The sequence below is a fragment of the Haliotis rubra genome, unplaced genomic scaffold (genome assembly GCF_003918875.1).
Source record: "Haliotis rubra isolate DU_JTF1 unplaced genomic scaffold, ASM391887v1 Scf677, whole genome shotgun sequence".
Lineage (NCBI taxonomy): Eukaryota > Metazoa > Mollusca > Gastropoda > Lepetellida > Haliotidae > Haliotis > Haliotis rubra.
In genome coordinates this window covers 29,029-52,949 of record NW_025767387.1, presented here as the reverse complement: position 1 = coordinate 52,949, position 23,921 = coordinate 29,029, and the positions used below count along the sequence as shown (strand labels likewise).

General features: G+C 40.6%; 1 protein-coding gene and 1 non-coding gene across 2 annotated transcripts in view; one reads left to right on the top strand and one right to left on the bottom strand.

Moving 5' to 3' along the window:
* The window catches only part of LOC124257850 (perlucin-like), a 99,716-nt gene extending 97,564 nt beyond the window's left edge, over positions 1-2,152 (bottom strand). Inside the window, exon 1 of the mRNA XM_046691995.1 lies at positions 1,999-2,152. Within this exon, the coding sequence (XP_046547951.1) occupies positions 1,999-2,053 (55 nt within the window). The 5' untranslated portion in view covers positions 2,054-2,152. The remainder of the gene's footprint in view (positions 1-1,998) is intronic.
* Positions 2,153-12,663: 10,511 nt separating this feature from the next.
* On the top strand, positions 12,664-12,827 carry LOC124257914. Its single transcript, XR_006893437.1, has one exon. It is a non-coding gene; the product is annotated as a U1 spliceosomal RNA (small nuclear RNA).
* Positions 12,828-23,921: the final 11,094 nt, after the last annotated feature.

Here is a 23,921-nt window from a genome sequence, read left to right as displayed (position 1 = left end):
GTGATTTAAACCGTTTATCACTCCTTGAGAATTTTGCCAAATATTCTAGGCACAGAACTTTAAATTCCTGTCGTGGCATCGTTCACGACAGAGCTCGATGTCTTTCTGATATGACTGAAGACGATATTGCTACAGAGCTAAAAGAACAAGCTGTTACAGCAGTAAAACCCTTCACCGTTAAGAGAGAAGGTGTCACCGTTAAAACTAATACGTATCTCTTGACGTTTGCTCGTTCTACTATTCCATCATCAATCAAAGCAGGATGTTTGATCATCGGAGTGGAGGTGTATGTACCCAATTCACTCCGGTCTTATAAATTATAAAAGTTCGGCCATGGTTCTCAATCGTGTCGTAACCCTATTAGTTACACAGTGTTTTTGACTGTAAGACCCTTGTAAATTCCATATTTCCTGAGGCACAGCCTCCAAGGTTTTGTCTCCAAGAAACCTACCTAAAAGGACTGATAAATTTGACATCCGTCGGTACAGTTCCTACCACTCCTTTTCTCCTCCCCGGTGTAAAGCTACAGGAGGCACTTCTATCCTGGTGAGTCAGGACATCCTCCATAACCCTGTTCCACTTAACACCAACCTACAAACTGTTGCTGTCCGCATGACTCTGAACATAGGGTTTACACTATGTTCACTATATCGTCCCCCTTCCTCAACTATACGCCTAGCACATCTTCAGAACTTGTATGATCAGCACCCGAAGCCCTGCATAATCATAAGCGACCTGAACAGCCATAACCCTCTATGGGGGAGTACTGATACAAATAATAAGGGAAAGGTCCTTGAAGATTTTCTCTCAAATAATGATCTATGCATCTTCAACGATGGATCAAACACTTATCTCCATCCTGCCACTAGAACATACTCTCACTCACAGATTCTAATCTTTTAGACAAGCTTGAATGGTCGGTCCGCAATGACCTTTGTGGAAATGGCCACTTCCCAACAATTCTTACTCCTATAAATCCCGTGGATGAACCACCTTCAACAAGGTAGAATTTTACTAAGCCCAATTGGCCATTGTTCCAACTGAATGCCGTTAAAATGACAAATGCCAGGGCAAGACGTACATTTAAACAAACTAAACGCCGGTCATGGAGGAAGTAGGTGTCCAAACTCAACTCCCGCACACGCATGTCCAAGGTGCGGAACAGCATGCAAAAGATTAAGAGCAAAGGATCCAAATCTGGAGTTCGCCATCTTAAAGATGGTGGCTCTCTTTTAACAAATATATTTGAAATTGCAAACAAACTTGGCGAAACTTTGGCAAACCACTCGTCCTCATCTAATAATAACCCTCAGTTCCAGAAATACCAAACCCAACAAGAAAAGAAATCAGTCAATTTTAACTCTGATAATAGAGAGGATTACAATGAAACGTTTTCTCTCCATGAAGTACCTACTGCCCTGGGTCAGGCTCACGACACTGTGGCGGGAGCTGATGATATTCATTATCAGCTTCTGAAACACCTTCCAGATTCAAGTTTGGAAACTCTACTCAATATATTTGATGACATTTGGACAACCGGAAACTTTCCTCCTTCGTGGCATAATGCCATTATCATCCCTATACAAAGCCTGGCCGGGATCATACTGATCCCTCAAACTACCGTCCTATATCACTAACTAGCTGTGTTTGTAAAACAATCGAGCGCATTTTCAACAATCGATTAATCTAGTACTTGGAGACCAATAACCTCCTTAGTGTGACCTCCAATGTGGTTTCCGAAGTACCATTGACCATCTGGTCTGATCCCGTCCAGGCTTTGGTACAGGGATGATATTTAAATGGCATTATGCCATGAAAGAGGAACATTTCCAGTTATTCGAATGTCATGAAATATATGTTTCCGTCAGGAGGGTCTGAAGAAGCATCAACTATACCCTGTGGATTGGTTGGCAGAAATGGTATACCCAGGCCACCTCCGGGAAGCAATCGACATGACATGGTTACTGAAGTTCATAAGTAAATAAAGAAAATAGTTACCTGCATACGCCGTGGCCATAAAGCAAAGCAGGGCAGACAGGACCTCGACGTGCATGACAGTTGACTTCAACTCAGCAGCACAAAACGCCTTGTGTGCAGGGGACTGACAACTCGGCTTTTATGTCTTGTCTCAGGAGTGGGTAGATCCGGGACAAATACAGCTGTTGTAGAATCTTGACACGAGGCTAACATAATATATTAAATCAGAGCACATGTAATCAGCTGAAGAGGCCAGAGAACTCGGCTTGATAAGGTGCTAAAACCAGAGTCGATTGTACAATTTTGTTTAGATCATGAGTACATATTAGTTTCAGTAGTGTTACTGCTGTATGATGTTGTTTGAAAAGAAAACGTGTCAACTCAATTGACGATGGATGACTGACTGACTGGCTGAGTATGGTTTTACGCCGCTTTTAGCAATATTCCAGCAATATCACGGCGGGGACACCAGAAATGGGCTTCACAAGTTGTACCCATGTGGGGACGATGGATGATACAATTATGATTATTTTAGCAGAATATACCTACTGTCTTAATTTAACTGAAATTATAAAACAAAAGCACATCAATAAGTGCATTGACATGTAATATTCGCCTAACATGTAGTTTGTCCCGTACATGTGTGAACGTTCTTCAGTGCGTGAATGATCTTTGGAATGCCACGGAACCTCAAAGTGTCCATTAATAGGAAATAAGGACTAAGGTCGATCTGTCTGGATATCCAGATGTCTGGATGCATGGGTGGATTGGCGGATGGATATCTACATAACTGACTGGAATACTGCCGATTTGACGTAAAAATTCATCTCGCTCACTTACTTACTCAAAACAACTGATAATTTTAGTAGCGTGGACATTTTTGTCCTTTGTAACTGGTATTGCAAGGTCAAAATGAACCACACCCTACACACGGACGTCACATGACGACCATACCACACCATACACACCCGTCACATGACGACTACACGTCACCCTACACACCAATCACATGCCGACCACACCACACCATACACACCCGTCACACGACGATCACACCACACCCTACACGCACATCACATGACAACCACAGCACAACCTACACACACGTCACAATGCGATCACACCCCGCCCTCCACACACGTCACATGACAACACCATACCCTACACACACGTCACATGACGACCACACCACACCCTACACACACACGTCACATGCCGACCACATCACACCCTACATACATTTCATAGTACCTTTCACCACCTTACAAATGGCACTGTATATTGGAGACAACATTACGTGTTCACTGCATTTTAGTCATGGGTGTATGTATATTCAGTGCTCAGAGTTAAACAAAATATTGTTGTTAACTTGGGTGCGTATCGTAGCATACATACGCAATGTGTACATTAACAGTTTTTAGTGTTTCACCCAACACACTCGTTCCCATTTCAATGGTGCGACAGCATACAGTTAAAAGCTGTTGTTTCAGTTTCACTCGATACTGTGTCCGTGTCAAATAAACATCTAAACATTATCATTTTATATCGATCCAGCAACACATGCTGACAATTGCACTCCATTATCTGCTCAGAAAACCAGGATCATCTACGTGATTTTGAAAGCTTAGATTATTAAAATGCTTTCGTTGTGAGCTTATGTGAGATGAGTGGAGTTATTGGTGTCGTTGTCATGTGTCAAGTGTCATGTGTCATGTGTCATGAGCGTAGTTAGTGATGTGGGTATGTGACATGAGAACAGCAGTGTGTTGTCGTGTGTCACAAATGCTTTTGTTATAAGTCTATGTGACGTGGGTGTAGGGCGTGGTGTGGGCATCATGTGACGTGTGTGTAGGGTGTGGTGTTTTCATCTTGGAGCGTGTTGGTTATGTTGTGGTGAGTGAGTGAGTGAGTTAGTATTTAACGTCACATCGGCAATATTGCAGCCATATCGTGACGAGAAATGATTTATATAAATAATAAATTAAAGTTGCTAAAGAATCAGTCAGCGAAGGACTGTAAAATAACTAGAGCATCACAGATGGAGTCTAAAACTAGCATGAACATGTAAAACTATTTTATTTACGAAGACAATACAATATAAAAACGGGCTATAGATCGCCAACAACTGAAGGGAGATCACCATACTAGGAACCATTGGGACTTACATTACTTTTGCTACCTGCATGGACCCTAGTTGGATTTACACCATCCCTTCAGCCATTGGCGACAGAAGAGAAATGGAGTCATAAATTAAAAACACACTTATTCTACGATTAAAAGCAGGTACACTTAGATTGACTAAATGTTTTGGGACTTACGTACCCTCTCAGGAGGACAATAATTTTACAATACTTCAACCCCCTTTGAGGATACAGCCACTAACAATCTCAGTTGCTAATCTAAACTACCAATAATAAAATATATATCTATTTACAAATCACTCAACAAATCTAATTTTTTAAAAATGCAATAATTAAATGAGAACTGACACTATTAAAAAGATCCTTCAGAGTTTTGGATTTGAAATAGATATCCCTTGTGATGGAATATTCAATGCAGTGTCTTGCTTGATTGTGATTCTTTCATCACAAGGGATGCAAAACGGAGGATCTTCGCCTTTAAGCAAATATTCATGGGTATATCTAGTATGGCCAATGCGACATCGCCGCATAATGACCTCTTCAAATCTGGACTGACAACCCAAGTAGGTGTAACCAATGTAGGGTTTTATTCCATGTAATTTATTAATACCTACTTGGGTGTCCCACTTCTTCTGCATTAGATCGCGGATGTATGTTCTAATGCTGGCTTTGTAATCAGAGTATGGAATTAGAAGTGGTGTCACAGATTTGTTGAGTGCTGCCTTAGCAGCAAGATCGGCCATTGTATTCCCAGAAATGCCAACGTGGCTGGGTAACCAACAAAAGACGATGTCGCATTGGCCAGTAGCAAGTTCATTGTACAATTCAATAATTTCTAATAAAAGTGGATGTTTGCAAGAAAGATTTTTAATAGCCTGAAGACACGAAAGAGAATCTGAAAAGATGATATATTGTTTATATTTACGATGTTTATTAATATATTTAAGAGCTGTTAAGATGGCGTTTGCTTCTGCTGTGAAAATAGAGCTGTTATTTGGTAGTCGAGAAGATATTGTTTTGGATCCAATGACAGTGGCACATGCCACCGCGCCACCATCCTTGGACCCATCTGTAAATAAGGATTTATATGTTTTATATTTATTTCTTAATTGACTAAATTCTTGTTTATACTGTAATTCATTTGTTTCTGATTTTTTAAATGTAGTTAATGTTAAGTCAACTTCAGGCCTAACCAATTGCCATGGCGGGAGAAGAAAGAAACGGGAAGGAGCTATATGTTCTAGCTCAATGCCAGCAGCAAAAGGAAAGGTTTCAATCTTATACCAAGAGGCGGAACAAAAGGAGTCTTCTTGTTATACAGATCTTCATATAGTGGATTAAAGACACAGTTATATGCAGGGTTTGACTCATTGGAATAAAGTTTTGTAATATACTGTAAAGTTAATTTTATACGGCGTTGTGTAAGAGAAGGCTCATCTGCTTCAACATATAGACTATCAATAGGAGAGGTTCTAAAGGACCCAAGACAAAGTCTTAGGCCTTGGTGGTGGACAGAATCAAGTAGTTTTAGGTTGCTTTTGCAGGCTCCACCATATACGATGGAGCCATAATCAAGTTTCGAGCGGACCAATGATCGATACAGGTGGAGGAGGGTAGCTTGATCCCCTCCCCACTTTGAGTTGGAAACAACTTTCAACAAATCGAGTGCCTTCAGGCATTTGGCTTTAAGTGATTTAATATGTGGCAAAAAAGTTAAATGGGAGTCGAAAATTAGACCCAAGAATTTGGCCTCCTTAACAACTTTGATGGGAGTGCCATTTAAAGATAGTTCTGGATCTTTATGCGGTTTATATTTTCTACAAAAGTGTAGACAATTAGTTTTGGATTTGGAAAATTTAAAACCGTTTTCAAGACACCATTTATTTATTTTATCTAAACACAACTGCAATTGCCGTTCAATAGTATGCATATTTTACCACGACAAGAAATGTTAAAATCATCCACAAAAGTGATCCATCAATGGAATCGTTTAAAACCTTGGATAAACTGTTAATCTTGATACTAAATAAAGTGACAGACAAAATACTGCCTTGAGGGACACCCTGATCCTGATTGTATTGATCAGACAGGGTTGAACCCACTCGGACTTGAAATTGTCTGTCTTTCAAAACCGTGATATAAAAAGAGGCAAACGGCCTCTCAAACCAAAGTCATGTAAATCCCTCAAAATGCCATGCTTCCAGGTCGTATCATAAGCTTTCTCAAGATCAAAGAAAATTGATACAGCATGTTGTTTACTTACTATAGCATTCTTAACAAAGGATTCTAATCGTACCAAATGATCAATGGTACTACGATTTTTCCTGAAACCACATTGAATATTGGTTATAAGGCTATTGGTTTCAAGATACCAAGTTAATCTATTATTCACCATACGTTCCATGGTTTTACAAACACAGCTAGTTAGAGAGATCGGTCTGTAATTAGACGGATCTGTATGATCCTTGCCAGGTTTTGGTATTGGGACTACAATGGCATTACGCCATGAAGGAGGAAATTCTCCAGACGTCCATATTTTGTCAAATATATCTAAAAGTGTCATCAGACATGGTTCAGGTAAGTGTTTCAGCAGCTGTATGTAGCTCATGTAATGAAAACACTTCATTATAATCTTCACCGTTATGTGATTCGAAATGAAGCTTTGTCTTTTCCTGTTGTTTCTGATATCTCTGAAACTCAGGGACATAATTTGCCGATGATGAATGTTTGGCAAGGGTTTCGCCAATTTTATTTGCAATGTCAGATTTATCAGTTAGCAAGTTATCACCATCTTTAAGATGGTGCACAGCTGATTTTGAACCTTTGCCTTTTATTCGCTGAACCATGTTCCAAACCTTAGACATTGGCGTGCGTGAATTAATTTTGGAGACATAATTTCTCCAAGATTGTCGTTTGTTTTGTTTGAAGGTACGACGCGCCTTTGCATTAAGTATTTTAAATTTATTGAAGTTATGGACAGTTGGGTGATGGCGGAAATAACGCTCTGCCTTTTTTCCTCGCTTTTCTGGCTTGTCTACAATATGTATTAAACCATAGTTTTCGTACATGTGGAGTCGTAGAGGACTTGGGTATACACTCATCAGCTATTTGCTTTAAAATGTCAGCAAAAGTTTGAATGGGATCAGTTATATCACTGAAATATTCAGGTCGCAGTTTCGATGTACATAAAGTTTCATATAAAGACCAGTTAGCCTTCGAAAAGTTCCATCTTGTGTACGATGGAGAATCAGATGGAGTTATTTCTGAAAGGATAGTTGGGAAGTGGTCACTTCCACAAAGGTCATCATGAACAGACCAATCAAATTCATTCAGGAGGTTAGAATCTGCAACAGATAAATCCAAAGAAGAATAAGTGCCAGTTGCAGGATGCAGATAGGTGCTTGAATCATCATTAAATATGCAGAGGTCATTATTGGAAATGAAGTCTTCAATTATTTTACCTTTAGTATTAATGGTAGAACTGCCCCAGAGTGGGTTGTGACTGTTTAGGTCACCCATGATAACACATGGTTTCGGGAGTTGATCATAGAGTGATTGAAGATCAGTCAGCTGAAGTGTCGATGAAGGTGGAATATACAGAGAGCACAACGTAAATGCTACACCCAGAGTAAGTCGCACTGCAACAGCTTGGAGATTAGTGTTAAGAGTAACAGGGCTGTGAATAACATTCTGTCGTATAAGGATAGTAGAACCTCCAGTAGCTCTATCACCTGAGAGGGAAAAATAATTATAGTCTTCAAACTGGCGTAAGTTAAAATGATCTGTCTGTTTCAGATATGTCTCTTGCAGACAGAACGCTGATGGTGTTAAATCTTGGACAATTACCTGTATTTCATTAAAATTTGTCCAGAGTCCCCTACAGTTCCACTGCACGATATTGGTAGATAGACCTATTTTTTAGGCGGATTAATTGGGGATCTACCCCGCACTGTTTTCGAGGGCGACAAGCTATGTGCCCTAGATGGACGTTTTCGGACACGTCCATGTCCTCAAGTGATCCGTATTTGTTATATAACTGAATTCTATTTTCCGACCCTTTTGGGACTCTGCCACTTTGTTTTTGAAAGCATCAAGCTTCTGTTTATGTTTGCTTTTAGCAATTTGCTGAGTATCAGATGACGATTGAGATTGTGAACGTGACTGAGTGAGTGACTTGTGATCTGAAGATGACTCTGCCTGCCTTTCAGATGTACTAGGAAGTGATTCCGTGGTTTGAGATGATATAGCAGGATATAATATAAACACTGTGGACTGTCACTTTTGACCCAAGTCAAGTTTGTTTGACAGCTTGTGGATGATGTAGATACTTTAGGGCTTGATTCAGTTGGTGTTTTGGTTATTGAAGCATAACTTTCGGTAATTTCCGATCTCTTCACAAGTTTTTTGGCGTCAGAAAAACTGATGTTTTGGCTAAATTTGATCTTGTTGATCTGCATTTGTTCTTTCCAAATCGGACACTCTTTTGAGAAAGATGAATGTTCTCCTGAACAGTTGGTGCATTTTTTAAAGGTACTTGTACAATCTTCAGTTGTGTGTGTCTTCTCACCACAGTGAGCACACACAACGGACAATGTACAAGTCTTTACACCATGGCCAAACTTCTGGCACTTAAAACATCTGAGCGGATTCGGAATATACAAGTCAGCCTGATGTTGCAGTAACCTGTCTTCAGTGATTTGGGAGCTGTAGGAGAAGAAAAGGAAAATAGATAAGTGTTGGTTGGAATAGTTTCATTGTTTTTACGGGTTGAAAAGCGTTTGACGTACAGCACACCTTGGTCTTTCATTTCAGTCACGATATCAAGTTCTGACATGTCAGCAAACAGGCGATCGCGGTCTCTGACGATACCTTTGCTTGTATTTAATGTTTTGTGAGCAGAGACAGTAACGGGAACGCCGACGAACGATTCGGTGCTCATCAGGTTGGCTGATTGATGTCGTTTAACACATTCAACCAGCAGCGCACCGGAGCATAACTTTTAATGTTCTTAACATCTCCGGCTATACCCTGAATACCCTTAGATATTGCGAAAGGGTTCAACTTTAACGGTGTCTTGTCAACAGTTTCAATCATTACAAAACGTGGCCAAAAGTCAATAGCTTTGGACGGTCTGAGGTCATCGTCAATAGGATCAGTGTCAAGAGGACGTTTGGTTTTCTTTGTTGGGGTTTCGTAAGTCATGTTTTAGTTTTGAAATTTCATCATCCGAGCTCCCCACCCACCACGGAATATCACAAAGGACAATGCTAAAACAAGTGGGCCTCCAACTTGCAGCACCAAGGATACTCGGATGATATACTCAAGCAGAAAAAAACTAAAATAATAATTTTTCCACCGGATTGGCCCATGAGCCACCGCCTTCTGCGCATAAGACTCTAGGCAAATTACAAAATAGAAGTGACTCATTTGGAATTTAAATACATATAACCATGCAGCCAAAACATATGATACATTTTTAAATAGTTTCCGAAATTTGTGCAGCACACTATACATACACAGGGCTTGGCATGACCAACCGATTGGTTGAACCGGGCCCATTCAACCACCCGTCTAGGTGAAGTCAGGGCCAAAGTGGTGTGTTGGGCAAAGGAACACTGTTCCTGGAACCAGTGCCCTCAACCACCAGAATCCCTTCCTCCACCGACACAGGGGCGCAACCCACGGCAAAGGGGTTGGTGGACCAAATATCCCCGGGTCCACAACGCAGGGGTTGAAGGGCGCTTAGCATTACCCAGCACCCACCACGAGGAGGTGGCCCTTCATGGATGCCGGTTATGTTGTGGTGTTTTCGTTATGTGATGTGTGTGTACGGTGTTGTGTGGTCGTTATGTGAAGTGGAAGGTGTGGTCATCAGGTAGCGTGTGTAGGGTGTAATGTGGTTGTCATGTGATATATGTAGGGTGTGATGTGGTAATCATGTGACGTGTGTGTAGGGTGTGGTGTGGTCGTTATGTGAAGTGGATGGTGTGGTCATCATGTACCGTGTGTCGCACTGTGTATTGGACACAGCGATATGTGATCATTGCATTTTATTGATGGGTGTATATTCAGTGCTCAAAGTTCAACAATATATCGTGGCTTGCGTGTGTGCGGAACGTAGCATACATACGTAATGGGAACATTAACAGGTTTGTTTGGATGTTTCAACCAACACATTTGTTCCGGTGCCAATGTGGTTAGAATGTCCGCTCGGAGAGCGGAAGGTCGCGGGTTCGATCCCCGACCGCGTCATACCAAAGACGTTAAAATATGGTACTTGTTAGTCCCTGCCTGGCGCCTGGTACAACAAGGACTGGTCAGCTCGGAGTCAGTATAATGTGTCTGAGCGGGGTATTCATGCTTCACTGCGGCATGGTATCTTAGTGGGCTAGCACTATAAAACCAGCTTCAGTCTGGGCTAGTACAAGCAGCAGCACATAAACATACACACGCATGCACGTCGTCATATGAGCGAAATATTCTCAAGCACGACGTTAAACCCAATTTAACCTCACCTCCGGTGCCAATGGTGCGGCAGCATACAGTTGAAAGCTGTCGTTTCAGTTTCACTCGATAATATGTCCGTGTCAAACATATATCCAAACATTATCATTATTCATCGAGCCAACAATACGTGTTGACGCTGATTTTGAAGCAGATGGTGAAGCACAATTGCACTCTATCTGCTCACTAAACCAGGATCATCTGCGTGATCGTTGAAAGCTTAAATTATTAAACTGCTTTTGTTGTGGGTATATGTGAGGTGAGTGGAGTTAGTGGTGTGGTTGTCATTCACCATGACCGTAGTTGGTGATGTGTGTATGTGACATTGTCGTGTGTCACACGTGCTTTTGTTATGAGTGTATGTGACGTGTGTGTAGGGTGTGGTGTGGTCGCCATGTGACGTGTGTGTAGGTTGTTATGTGGTTGTCATGTGACGTGTGTGTAGGGTGTGATGTGGTTGTCATGTGACGTCTGTGTAGGTTGTGATGTGATTCTCTTATGACGTGTGTGTAGGGTGTTGTGTGGTCGCCATCTCCATTGTGTGTAGGTTGTGATGTGGTTTACATGTGACATATTTGTAGGGTGTGGTGTGGTCGTCATATCACGAGTGTGTAGGGTGTGGTGTGGTCGTCATGTGACGTGTGTGTGTAGATTGTGATGTGGTTGTCATGTTACGTGTGTGTAGCGTGTGGTGTGGTCGTCTTGTGACGTGAGTGTAGGGTTTGGTGTGGTCGCCATGTGACGTATGCGTACGTTGTGATGTGGTTGTCATGTGACGTGTGTGTAGGGTGTGGTGGGGCTGTAATGTGACGTGTGTGTAGGGTGTGATTTGGTTGTCATGTGACGGTGTGTAGGGTGTGGTGTGGTCGTCATGTGACGTGTGTGTAGGGTGTGGTGTGGATGTCATGTGACGTGTGAAGGGTGTGGTGTGGTCACCATGTGACGTGTGTGTAGGTTGTGATCTGGTGGTCATGTGTGACGTGTGTGTAGGTTGTGATGTGGATGTCATGTGGTGTGTGTAGGGTGTGATGTGATCACCGTGTGACGTGTTAGTGTGTTGTGGTGGTTGTCATGTGATGGGCGTGTAGGGTGTAGTGTGATCGTGGTGTGACGTGAATGTAGGGTGTGGTGTGGTCGTCATGTGACGTATGTGTAGGTTGTTTTGTGGTCGTCATGTGACGTGTGTGTAGGGTGTGGTGTGGTCATCATGTGACGTGTGTAGGGTGTGGGGTGGATGCCATGTGACTGGTGTGTAGGTTGTGATCTTGTCGTCATCTGACGTGTGTGTAGGTTGTGATGTGGTTGTCATATGACGTGTGTGCAAGGTGTAGTGTTGTCGTCATGTGACGTGGGAAGGGTGTGGTGTGGTCGCCGTGTGACATGTGTGAAGGTTGTGATGTGCTTCTCATGTGGTGTGTGTAGTGTGTGATGTGATAGCCATGTGACGTGTGTGTAGGGTGTGGTGTGGTCGTCATGTGATGTGCGTGTAGGGTGTGGTGTGGTCGTCATGTGATGTGAGTGTAGGTTGTGATGTGGTTGTCATGCGTGGTGTGTGTAGGGTGTGGTGTGGTCACCGTGTGACGTGTGTGTACGGTGTGCTGTGGTTGTCATGTGATGTGTGTGTAGCGTGTTGTGTGATCGTGGTGTGACGTGAATGTAGGGTGTGGTGTGGTCGTCATGTGACGTGTGTGTAGGGTGAGGTGTGGACGTCATGTGTGGATGTTTGTTTTGTTTGTTTGGTTTTGGGTTTTTTCAGGGGGGGTGTTGGGCTTTTTCTTCTTTTTTGTCGTTGTTATTATTTGTTTGTTTTTAGTAATAAATGAGTGGATTTGCAAAGTCCACATTTAATGTTTAAGATGTCGCCCTGTAATCTTTCCATACCAAATATAAATGCTTTTCATTGTGTAACAATGTTCCGAGTGTTAAGCAAAAACTTACATTCGTTATAATGCTGAATAATGATCCTGTTTCGAATATGAGTCTTTTATTTTTTTTTTCAAAGCCAGGATGATGTAAATGAAAACTGCGACCAGGGAAAAGCATACTTACCTAGCACAGGCTTTACAGTGATCCACAAGGCTGTGGGCCCGGGGCGAGACCTTTCCATTGCACATCGGCTTGGTTGACCCCTGCGATCGTCCCAAATGTGGACGACTCGAGTGCGCAATTTATAAGTGTGGGGGACTGCGTTCGCGCTCTCCCCTTGGAAAACAAAGTAAAAAATAGAAATTTAACTAAAAAACTTTCCCAGGAATACCTTCAAAGTCACTTACAGATGACTGTTTTTCCAGGGAGGTTTTCAAACTCTATACCTGGAATGTGTGTGTGTCAAGCTATATACTTAAGCAAAAAGAATCTATTTCATTCAACTCTGACTTGAATATATTTCAGATGGGATCCCATTGAGAGCCAGTTGTGTTTTGACTGTCAAGTTGTCTCCCCTGCGTCCCGGACATGAGGAGAGCGTTTATACAGCTTAAATGTAAATAAATCCCGTTCTGTGTGGTTTTCTCTATCATTATTTTTCATAAAGTGAATGTGCTAATGTAGTGTCCTGTACATTAAACAGTATGAACAAGAAACCTGTCATGGAATATATGTGAAGCGTTGTTTAACAGACACCCGAGTGGGGTTAACGTTGAAAATGGGTTGTTCCGTGGTTTGTGTCTGGGAGGTATTACGCTTTCCTGTAAATAGACTCGCACTTCATCTTTATACTACACACCAAAGTAGCACCAAACTCATGCATCCAGCTAAAATACCCAAAAGCTACCTGCAATAAACAGTGTTCAAACATAAAATTGCAGTAAAAATATTTACCTGATAAAATACTTGGTTAAAATTCCACATTCAATATAATGTTCATTTAAGTTTTATGTCAGTTGGACGTATAATTCCAGTAAGAAGAAAAGAGTATTCCAAATTAAGAAAAACTATTTACTGTTGTATTGTTATCTTGAAAGGTGGAAATTGTCCCGAGAAGACATTTTGTCTGAATTTCAGCTATTAGACAGACCCCTGAATAAACACAATGCAATTACTTTCACAATGAAAGGGATCCAAGATGAACAGGAACTATACCTGAAGACAGCACATAAAACCAGTCACTTTTTATGAAATCTTTATGAACACAAACGCACAGAGAAAAACGTAGTTTAAGACATAATGTAAAACATCACACATGACATAGTCTGTAGGTGTTCTCTGTTGTGATAATAACACAATGTCATCTGCATATAGCATTAAACTGACATACAACTTCTCTTCTTTCTGCCACTCCTGCCTGGCGGTCAGGTGGATACTTCAGAAACGTTCCTAACTCTTTCTTGGAATTTGCTTCGGATGCATTCCCATCTCATTCCCATGAGATAGGACACATTCTGAAATTATATATTTAAATACATGAATAATTTATATGGAAGATATAGTGTCTTAAATGATTCAAGTATTTGTTTAATCAATCACTTGAAAGGTTCATTTCACTGCTGTAACTTGCCATGTGAACATATGAACAGCATCAATACAAAATGTGACGAAAAATGTAAACAACTTATATTTTCAACTAAAGGAATGGAAGTTTTTCTTAAACATTTTCAAAGAAAATCCTCAATTTCAAGTTGATTATTCAATTAAACTATGAATTAGGATGAATTAGACAATGCTTTACTGTCATATATTATTTGCTACGGTCATGATGAAAATGCTGCATTTGGTAATTAAATTACCAGAGATGATTGAATACAACCTTGTATTCTTAAAAGAAAACTTGCCGTTTTGCCCATCAACATTCATTCTTGACATCAAATTGTTTGACATTGTCCTGCAAAACAATGGAGGATTGTTGTTATTCTGTCAGATTTAGTTCTTTTTAGAGATTTTCGGAAACGATTATTTGAAATTAAACAGGAGTTGTACTGATGTAGCAATTTTGCTAACAGGAGTCATAAATTGTAACAAAAGCCATTTTACATTAAATGATAAGAAAACAAAATGGGTGGTGGTTCACAGGTCAAAGAACAAGTCTATTGTGGGAGGTCTTCCAACACCATTTATTCCCAAACACAAGGAAGTATGGATCATGTAGTTCTGAAAACAATAATGAGCTCTCATAAGTATACAATATATTCCCTATTATCTACTCTGTCTCTCTTTGTCATTTGTATACTCATAAAACTCAGATAAATAACTTCTTCATAATTCAGAAATGTTTACACTTAATCTCTTATAGGAACTCTTAGAAAATCTCTCATATAATGAATTATCTGTGCCTATAATATCTGCGACGTCATAACTATGCTTCTCTGAATCATGAACAATAAACAAATGAGATTAAACTCTACCCTGCCAGAAATAATCTATCATACCCTGAATAATAAGACACTGAATAACATCTCTTACAACTCCAATCTACACTCAATAAGACTTAAATGTACTCGTAAACAAACATCGCTGGCACACGCAAATTCTTGGAAACAGTGCATCTCTGACTCTCAATTCCAAGAAATGGAAGTCCTACTCTATTTGACCAAAGGGGTGACAGGTGGCCAAAACATATTGAAATGTAGGTCATACACTGAAACTAACTCTGATTTAAAACACTACAAATATACACCTTCTCTCTAATATACTCGATAGATGATCTTGACAAGGGAACAAGTACATAAAATGCTGATATCTAACAATACCTGTACTCTAAATAATGGACTCTTCCAAATCTCAGTATGTTTCACTGCACACACATTTAAATGCAAAATAATGAAAAACCTACACTTTGACAATAATAAAAAAACATCATATTCAAATTCTACAGCTGACCAAATACCTGAAGAGTGTGTCTCCCAGCAATAAACATCTATATATCTCTATAAATTTATGACTTCTGTCCTCTCGCGTGCTTTCTCGCATCCAGCTCTTTACGGCGAAAAACAATATGGCGCCAAGCAAGGGAGTGCTCATTAAACTAAACATCTCCGGGAGAAATCATTGTCAAATTATTCTCTTACATGATCAACCTTTGTGGTGGATATACTGGAAACAAGCCACCCAGTCTTCGAAGATGAGATTTCTGCAAATTCCATTAAAATTATATCATATTTCATAATTAAATGTTCCTTACTAAATTCCTTCTTTTGTATGTAACATTTTAACCTTTAAGAGACATGAATCATCACATCCCTTCCAAACAAGTGTAAGAATGAAAGTCTGTGAGTGCAGTTTTGTTAATTGTCCCATCAAAGAATCATTAGTGAAGTTACACATTTTGTAAATAAATAAAAGTTCAAATAAATTATATGCAATTTCATCCTTAACAAAGACTTGCACAATATATTTTGATGTGAATTTTCGTTGCATGATCTGAGAAAGATTTCCTTTCGCCATTCTCCACCCCACCCCACCCCCACCCCAAATAATATGCATATGTTGACAGAGTTCAGAGCCTGCTCAATGCATAATTTACTGATAGATCTATTCAAACGAACAAATGTTCATAATAATGTGATGCAATATAAAATGTTGATAAATTCTATTCGATTTTGTATAGCTGCCCTTAGGGACCGTTCAAAATGTATGGCTTGGGGGTGATGATGATTTTTAAGAAGAAGCATGTACAATGTGAATTACCCTCCCCCGTAAAGTTTATGTACGAAATAAGTGACGCCCCACCCTGCATGTCATGTACAATATCTATGACGCCCTCTCCCCTTCCCATAATTTCTAAGCATTATATTAAACATAGTACGTGTGTACAAAACTGCTGCGGACCACCTTAGCTCCCCTGAACAAAATGGGTGACACACACACACCCCTTTACAATCATCACCCCCACCCGCAGCCATATAATTATGAATGGTCCCTTATATTGATGTACTTCATTGATTATTTGAAAATGTATATTTGCAAAATCCAAATCAGGTGATGGATACGAAAGGAAATCTTATTCGATTATATAATAAAATGCCAAATATATGCATGCAAATATATTGAAAAATAACAAAACAAGTTTATGGAAAACACGGGCTTCCACTAAATTTTGAGAAACATGTATGTGACATACCGGTACCCTTGTGAGATAAAACATGAGCCCTAATTCGGAGTTTCTTGCTACATTGACCTGCTAGATTTAAACAACATTCCTACGTTTTCATTATACATGAAGGACATACTTACCAAATAAACACCAGCATGCCGTGAAGATGTTGAAAATAGAACGATATTGCGTTGAACTTCGCCAAAGTAAACTGACAACGATCAGCTGCCTTTGCGCGCGCGATAATTGTGCGCATGTCCGGATATGGCCAAACGAGGCGATCTGGCAAGTGTTTGAAAGCAAATTGTCGGGAATTATACAATTTTGACAGTTTTGTGGGAAAATATCAAATGTAATAAAATTTGGATAACTGTTGACTTTATACCTAAAATCATTGATGTTTTCATTTTCAATTGCGATTTACGTAATATTTCCGTCCGTTGATCGATGCACAATCAAACAATATATAAGATTATATGTGTCACTAGCTCGATCTTGATCTTTTATGAAATTAATGTTCCGAAAAGATAGTTGCTAAGTTGGATACCTATTACCAATATGAATTATGTATCAGATTTGCCAAGGAAACAATTAGTTGACATTTTGTTGGTTCCTTACGTTGAAACAACGTTGACAACTAAACGAATCTCGACTAACTTTCTTTGGTCGCATGATAAACGTTGATCAACCAAACAACCAAAATTCAACGTTGATTCAACGTTGTGTGCCCGCTGGGCATTGGCTTCTGGAAGACTGTCTACGCATATCTGGCACAATTCTTCTCAGAGTTTGGGAAAATTATTTCCATAAAGAGGAATCAAGTACGGAGGAGTTTGACTCCGGAGTTTTTTGGGGACACATGAAGTCGTATTGGAAACGTGTTTGGAGGATGTGGCTACGATTCCCCATCTTGTCAACATTACATCAAGAAATGGTGTCTTCCCTCTGCTTGTAACTATGGCTGGACGTCCACCTCTGTGTTTAAAGTGCCATGAGGTTGGTCATGTGAGGCGGGAGTGTAAGGGACAAACTAGGATTCTACCTCAGCCTTCTTTAAGGAAATCCTACTCGCAGGCCCTTTCTACAACACCTGGAGGAAATAATTCCTACATGGATGAGGAGGAGGATGAGGCAGCAGAGATACAGGCCGATATTGATGAGGCCATTGGCAAAGCGAAGGACTGGTCTGGTGAGGGTGCTCAGGAGAACATCAACACCACGGAATTGGTTCTTGTGGACAGTAGTGGAGAGGGAACAACAGTGACGGATCCTGATGAACCTGTTGGTGATAATGCTGGGGAGATGGATGTGACAGTCACGGAATCAGTTCATGTGGACAGTAATGCGGAGGGAACATCAGTCACGGCTCCGGATGAGTCTGTTGGTGAAGGTACGGGGTAGATGGATGTGACAGTCACGGAAGCCTCGACAGGAAACACCAGGAAACGGCCCCTTCGCCAGCGAGGAAACATGATAAGGCTGCGAAAATGGTGCATGATGCCATGAAGGATGCCTATATGAGAGAGGCATCAGGGTGGAAGCTGCAGTCCCACGATGTGTACACAGGTGATTCTGGGAGTAGTAGTGTGGGAAGTCCTTTGACATAACTTGTTCTTTATGTCTTCTCACCTAGATAACGAGCTGGACATGCCTTTGGACTTCGAACTCATAGTTGTGCTTACAAATAAGTGTACAAGAAGGAGAGGTTGAGTTTGTTGATGTCTCATACTGCCACATCTCCGTGAAGACGGCGGATAACTTGTTTAAGTGGCATTCACCTTCTAAATGCCACTTAAACAAGTTACAAATAAGTGTGTTGTGTTTGTGATGATGATTCGGACATGCCCATGGACTGGGATTCAGAACAATGGATTCATAATATACAGCTTTGGCTGGGACTTGATTGTTGGGAGTATTGTTAACATATACACTTTTGTATATTTGTGTTTAACTATTGTAATCATACTTTTGTATATTTATTTAGTTGTTGCTTCTTTGCAGTATGTCTGTTGTATAGTTGTATATGTATATGTACTACGTTTTACGTACGTTTGGTGTAGACACCAAAATAGTCATATATACTAGCCACATAAAGAAACTGTGCATTGTCAAAATATTATCCCAGTTGATAGGTACGATAACAATGTCAAAGGTACATATAAACTTTAATGGAGGGATCATGAGACCATAACAAGTCGGGAGAATTTCAAGTGAAAAGTCAATCACAATGACGTCACGAGTCACAAGCGGGACAGGGGTCAAACGACCATGTCACAAGCTCAACAACGGGTATGTCAACCATCGGCATTGAGAACAGCAGTGCATCGACAACGCATAGAGCCTATCAAACGTGCAAGGAAGGCTTGTGGATGTCACGCCAGATTATCTCAAGTTCTGTTGCAAGGTCAAGGTCGTTATCTGGCGGATGGGGAATACGGCGTAGACGTCAATGCATCTCATCACAAATATGCTCTATCGGGGAGAGATCCGGTGAATTTGCAGGCCAAGGCAGTAAGTCAACGTTGTGGTATTGCAAGAAATCCGTAGCAACCCTTGCCGTATGAGGGCGGGCATTTTCCCATTTGAATGTTAACCCAGGGCCATGACGTTGCTGAAAAGGAATTGCCACAGGTCGAAGAATCTGATCCCTGTAGCCCACACCGGTTAAGTTGCCCTGAACAATTACAAAAGGAGTTCTTTGGCGTGCTGTTATTCCATCCCAAATCATCACGGAATCACCACCAAAGTGATTCCTCTCCAAGACACAGGCCTGTGTGCATAAGGTTCTCCCACGCGTCTATAGGCACGTTGACGTCCATCACTATGGGAAATGTTAAACCTGGACTCTTCTGTAAAAACAACATTTCTCCACCAAAACAAGGGTCTGCGGACATGATTTCGGCACCACATTCGGCGAGCTTATCGATGACGTTGCGTGTCAGGAAAGGCCGTATTTCGGACGTCATGGTCTGATCCCGTGATGACGTTAACGTTGTCGAACTGGATTGGGACTGCCTGACTCTTTTTCAAGGGAGATTTTCAAACTCTATACCTTGTAGGTGTATATGTCAAGCTATATACTTAAGCAAAAGAATCTATTTCATTCAATTCTGACTTGAATATATTTCAGATGGGATCCCATTGAGAGCCAGTTGTGTTTTGACTGTCAAGTTGTCTCCCCTGCGTCCCGGACATGAGGAGAGCGTTTATACAGCTTAAATGTAAATAAATCCCGTTCTGTGTGGGTTTCTCTGTCAGTAATAGTTTTCATAAAGTATATGTGCTAATGCAGTGTCCTGTACATTAAACAGTATGAACAAGAAACCTGTCATGGAATATATGTGAAGCGTTGTTTACCATACGCCCGAGTGGGGTGAAGCCAGGGTGATGCAAATGAAAACTCAGACCAGGCAAAAGCATACTTACCTGGCACAGATTTTGTCGGATCTGCAAGATAGTATTTCGAGAATTAATACTTTTTTTCTGTGTCTAGGTCGACGGGCAGGCTGGACTTTGTCCTTGTCTTTGGACTCCCCCCATTTAGTTTCATCATGGCTGCGATCGTGAAAGTGAATGCTGGTCCACGTCTTGCAGAAACAGATCAGGACATCGGGGATCGTGTCATCCGCCTGACGTTCTATGGTTCGGACAGGTTTAGTGCAAACCGACTTGGAGTGATGGAGTTTGTCAACGACATTGAAAGGATGGGATGTGTTGAGCGCATTAGCAAACGTGACAAGGGATACGAGTGTTTTGTAACTCTCAAATCAAGCCAAGCTGCTGAACAGCTCTATGCAAAGTGCTGCATTTTTTCCAGAGAATTTCACCGAGTTTATATGTGGAGCTTGTCCTTGTAAACAGATTGAGATCGGCAGTCAGGATACACTGGTTGCCTGAAGAGTATGGAGTGACGTTCCTGAGCAGACAACTACAGCCGTATGGAAAGGTGACCAACATCCATGAAGAGAGGGGAAACATGAAAGATCTAAGGACATTGTATTGGGGACATACGAGGTCATTTTGGAATGCTCACATGAGGATATTCGAAAAATCCCCCATTTACTTCATGTAACTGCTCCTGACTTATCAACTTTCCCGTTGCTGTTTACAGTGGGTGGTTGACGTCCTTTGTGTCTAAAGTTTGAGGAGGTCGGCCATGTCAAAAGGTAATGCAGTAACAGGGCAAAAAATTCACAGCCTGTGCTCCGTGCTGCAGCACAAAGATCTTACTCAGAGATAGTTCAAGGCAAGAATAATCAGAGGAATCATGTGTTTGAGGATGAGGAAATGGAACCGGACAAAGAAATAGATCCGGAGCTCAGCATTGTTCCTCCGGGTAAGAAACGTTTTTCAAATTCATATAAATTAATTGACCCGGAGCTCAGCATAAAAATAAAAATATCACAAAATGGCGAGATGGAAATGTTCGCTGTCGGCTAGATAGATTTTGTATCTCTGCTCCTTTAGAACCGGTTATAAAAAGTTGTGATGTGCAACCATGTTCCATTTCTGATCACGATTATTGTGTTCTAGATCTGGAGGTTGTTGATTGTATCTCTGTAGGACCTGTGTATTGGAAATTTAAAAATCCCTTACTTAAAGACAAATCATTTATATTGGAATTTCAAAAGTTTTAGGAATCTTTAAATGTTCAGGCTGATTTGTCTCTTGCGGATTGGGATCGCCTCAAGGCTCAAATTAAAACTTTTGTATTGGCTTATGGGAAAAAGTTAGCTGCCAATAAAAGAAATATTTTACTTTAGCTTCAGAGGCTATACAGAGATCTGATAGCTGCAGAAGGCCAGAGGCCTGGTGAGTATGCAGAACAGTTAAAAGCGATCAAATCACAACTATATGATTTCCATTATGGAAAGGTACAGGGAAGTGCAATCCGCTCCAGAGTGCAAGTTTTGGAAAATAATGAGAAACCATCGAAACAATTTTTACAGTCTGAATTTAAACGCTCTGGAGAAAAAACCATTCGTTTCTTGGAGAATGGTTCTGAAACTTATGACAAAAATGGTACCATTCGGAACTATTGCAGGGAGTTTTACGAAAATTTATACACCCCTGAGGAAATTGATGATTTTTTATTGTTCGGAATTTCTTGAGGATTTACCTTCCCTTGATAGGGGTTTTGGCTGATGGATAATAACAAAGCCCCCCGGGTTGGATGGGTTAAGTAAGAAGTTTTATCTCAAGTTTTGGCCTTTATTTCAAGATACATTACCACATATTTATAATTTGTCAATACATTTGGGCACTCTTAGCAATTCTCAAAAACTAGGTTGTATCTCTTTGTTATGTAAGGACCCCCAAACTCCTCAATTGTTACATAATGGGCGCCCTTTCAGCCTGTTAAATGTAGATTATAAACTGTTGTCGAGGGTTGTACAAAACCGGTTGTCATCAGTTATTGCTGAGATTGTGCACCCTGATCAGACATGTTCTATCAGAGGCAGATCAATAGCAGACAACATACATCTTCTACGGAATGTAGCTGATTATGTGCAGCAAAAAGGGGATTCTATGGCATTTGTTTGCTTGGATCAAGAGAAGGTTTAGATCGGGTAAATCCTGATTTCATGTTCAGGGGCCCTACACCAGTATGGGTTTGGTCCAGAGTTTATCAACCTGGTCAGCCTTTTATATAATAACGTTAGTAGTACCGTGTTAGTAAACGGTTACCTTTCGGACAAATTCCCGGTGAGGAGGGAAGTCAGGCAAGGCTGCAGCCTCAGCCCTTTGTCAGACGTTTGCTTCAAGTGAGTGAGTGGTATGGTAGAGGTACTGGTGCCCGTCTAAACATGGCCAAAACAAAGGCCATATCTTTTGGAAAATGGTGTTCTTCGGCCGACCACTTCGGTATATCATGGCCCAATTCTTGTAAAATTTGGGGGGTTGTTTTTGGTAGTAATGTTACTCCCGATGATAACTGGATAAAATTTTAACAAACTTCTAAATTCCAATTTTAAGGAGAGTTTTTTATCAGTGTATAACAAACTTCCACGGGGTTCTAAATTCCAATTTTAAGGATAGGTTTTTATCAGTGTATGGTAAATCCACTATCTGCAATGTCATGGCCATGTCAAAGTTGTGGTATGTCGCAGCTGTATTGCACATGCCCAAGCACTTTGTTGATATTTTCACACACGAAGCATTTGATTTTTTCTGGGGATTCCATCATTTTGAACCATTAGCTAGACGTGTTTTATATAATAATAAAGAATTTGGAGGTGTCAATTTTCCTCATATACCTACTCGCCTTCATGCTTTACGTTTGTACCATCTTCATAAAATTATTAATAATAGTCAGTGTAAGTATGCTAGTTTTGCTTTGTATTGGATTGGTTTCTCACTTAAAGAAATCAATGCTGATTTTGCTTCTAATTTAAAGCCTCATTCAGATTATATCCCACCATATTATCAAAAGATTTTAGAATCCTATAGATATTTCAATTCATTGTTTCCCAATTACAACTGGTTTTCGCCTGTCAACAGTGGCGTATTTTATCAAATGTTAATTACCAATATATGTACAGAGCCTGTCATCTTCAAACATTTTCCTGATGTACTATTTAAATCTGCACTTTTATTGCTCAACAACTCGTTTCTTGACCCCCTTCTAAAACAGTTACCATGGCTTCCCTTGATAACATTGTCCCCACTAACTTTACCCTTTATTGTAGACATACCCTTATTCAAAAAGTACTCTTCTGTAATGAAAACGAGGTCTGTTGTGGAAGTGCTCAGGAATATGTGGAAGTAGAAGGTGTAAGGATATTCTGTGGAGTCCGAATCATTAGAATGGAATTAACTGAACAAGAAAAGGAAAACGTTCCACGCATAATACGGTTTGGAGATAAGGCGTCAATACTGATAACAGTACCTGGGAGAACACCGATATGTTTGAGGTTTCATGGTTTCGGACATGTGCGAGCGAAGTGCCCTGGTCCATCACAGGTTGTGTCTACAGAGCAAGTTGTTTCAACCAATTCAGACAAGAACACACGGGTGGATAATTACAGTGATTCAGATGATGATGAGTACATGGAGAGTGTGAAAAGTCTGAAGAACAGATTCGGGACAACACAGTTTCAACAGATGACTCTGAAGGAAAGAGGAAACAGACATCACATCAGGAGTGAGTGAGTGAGTAAGTTAAAACATTAACGTCACATCGGCAATATTTCAGCCATATAGTGACGACAAAAGGTTGACATACACATTAATTAAAATAGTTAAATAGCCAGTCATCGAAGGACTGTAAA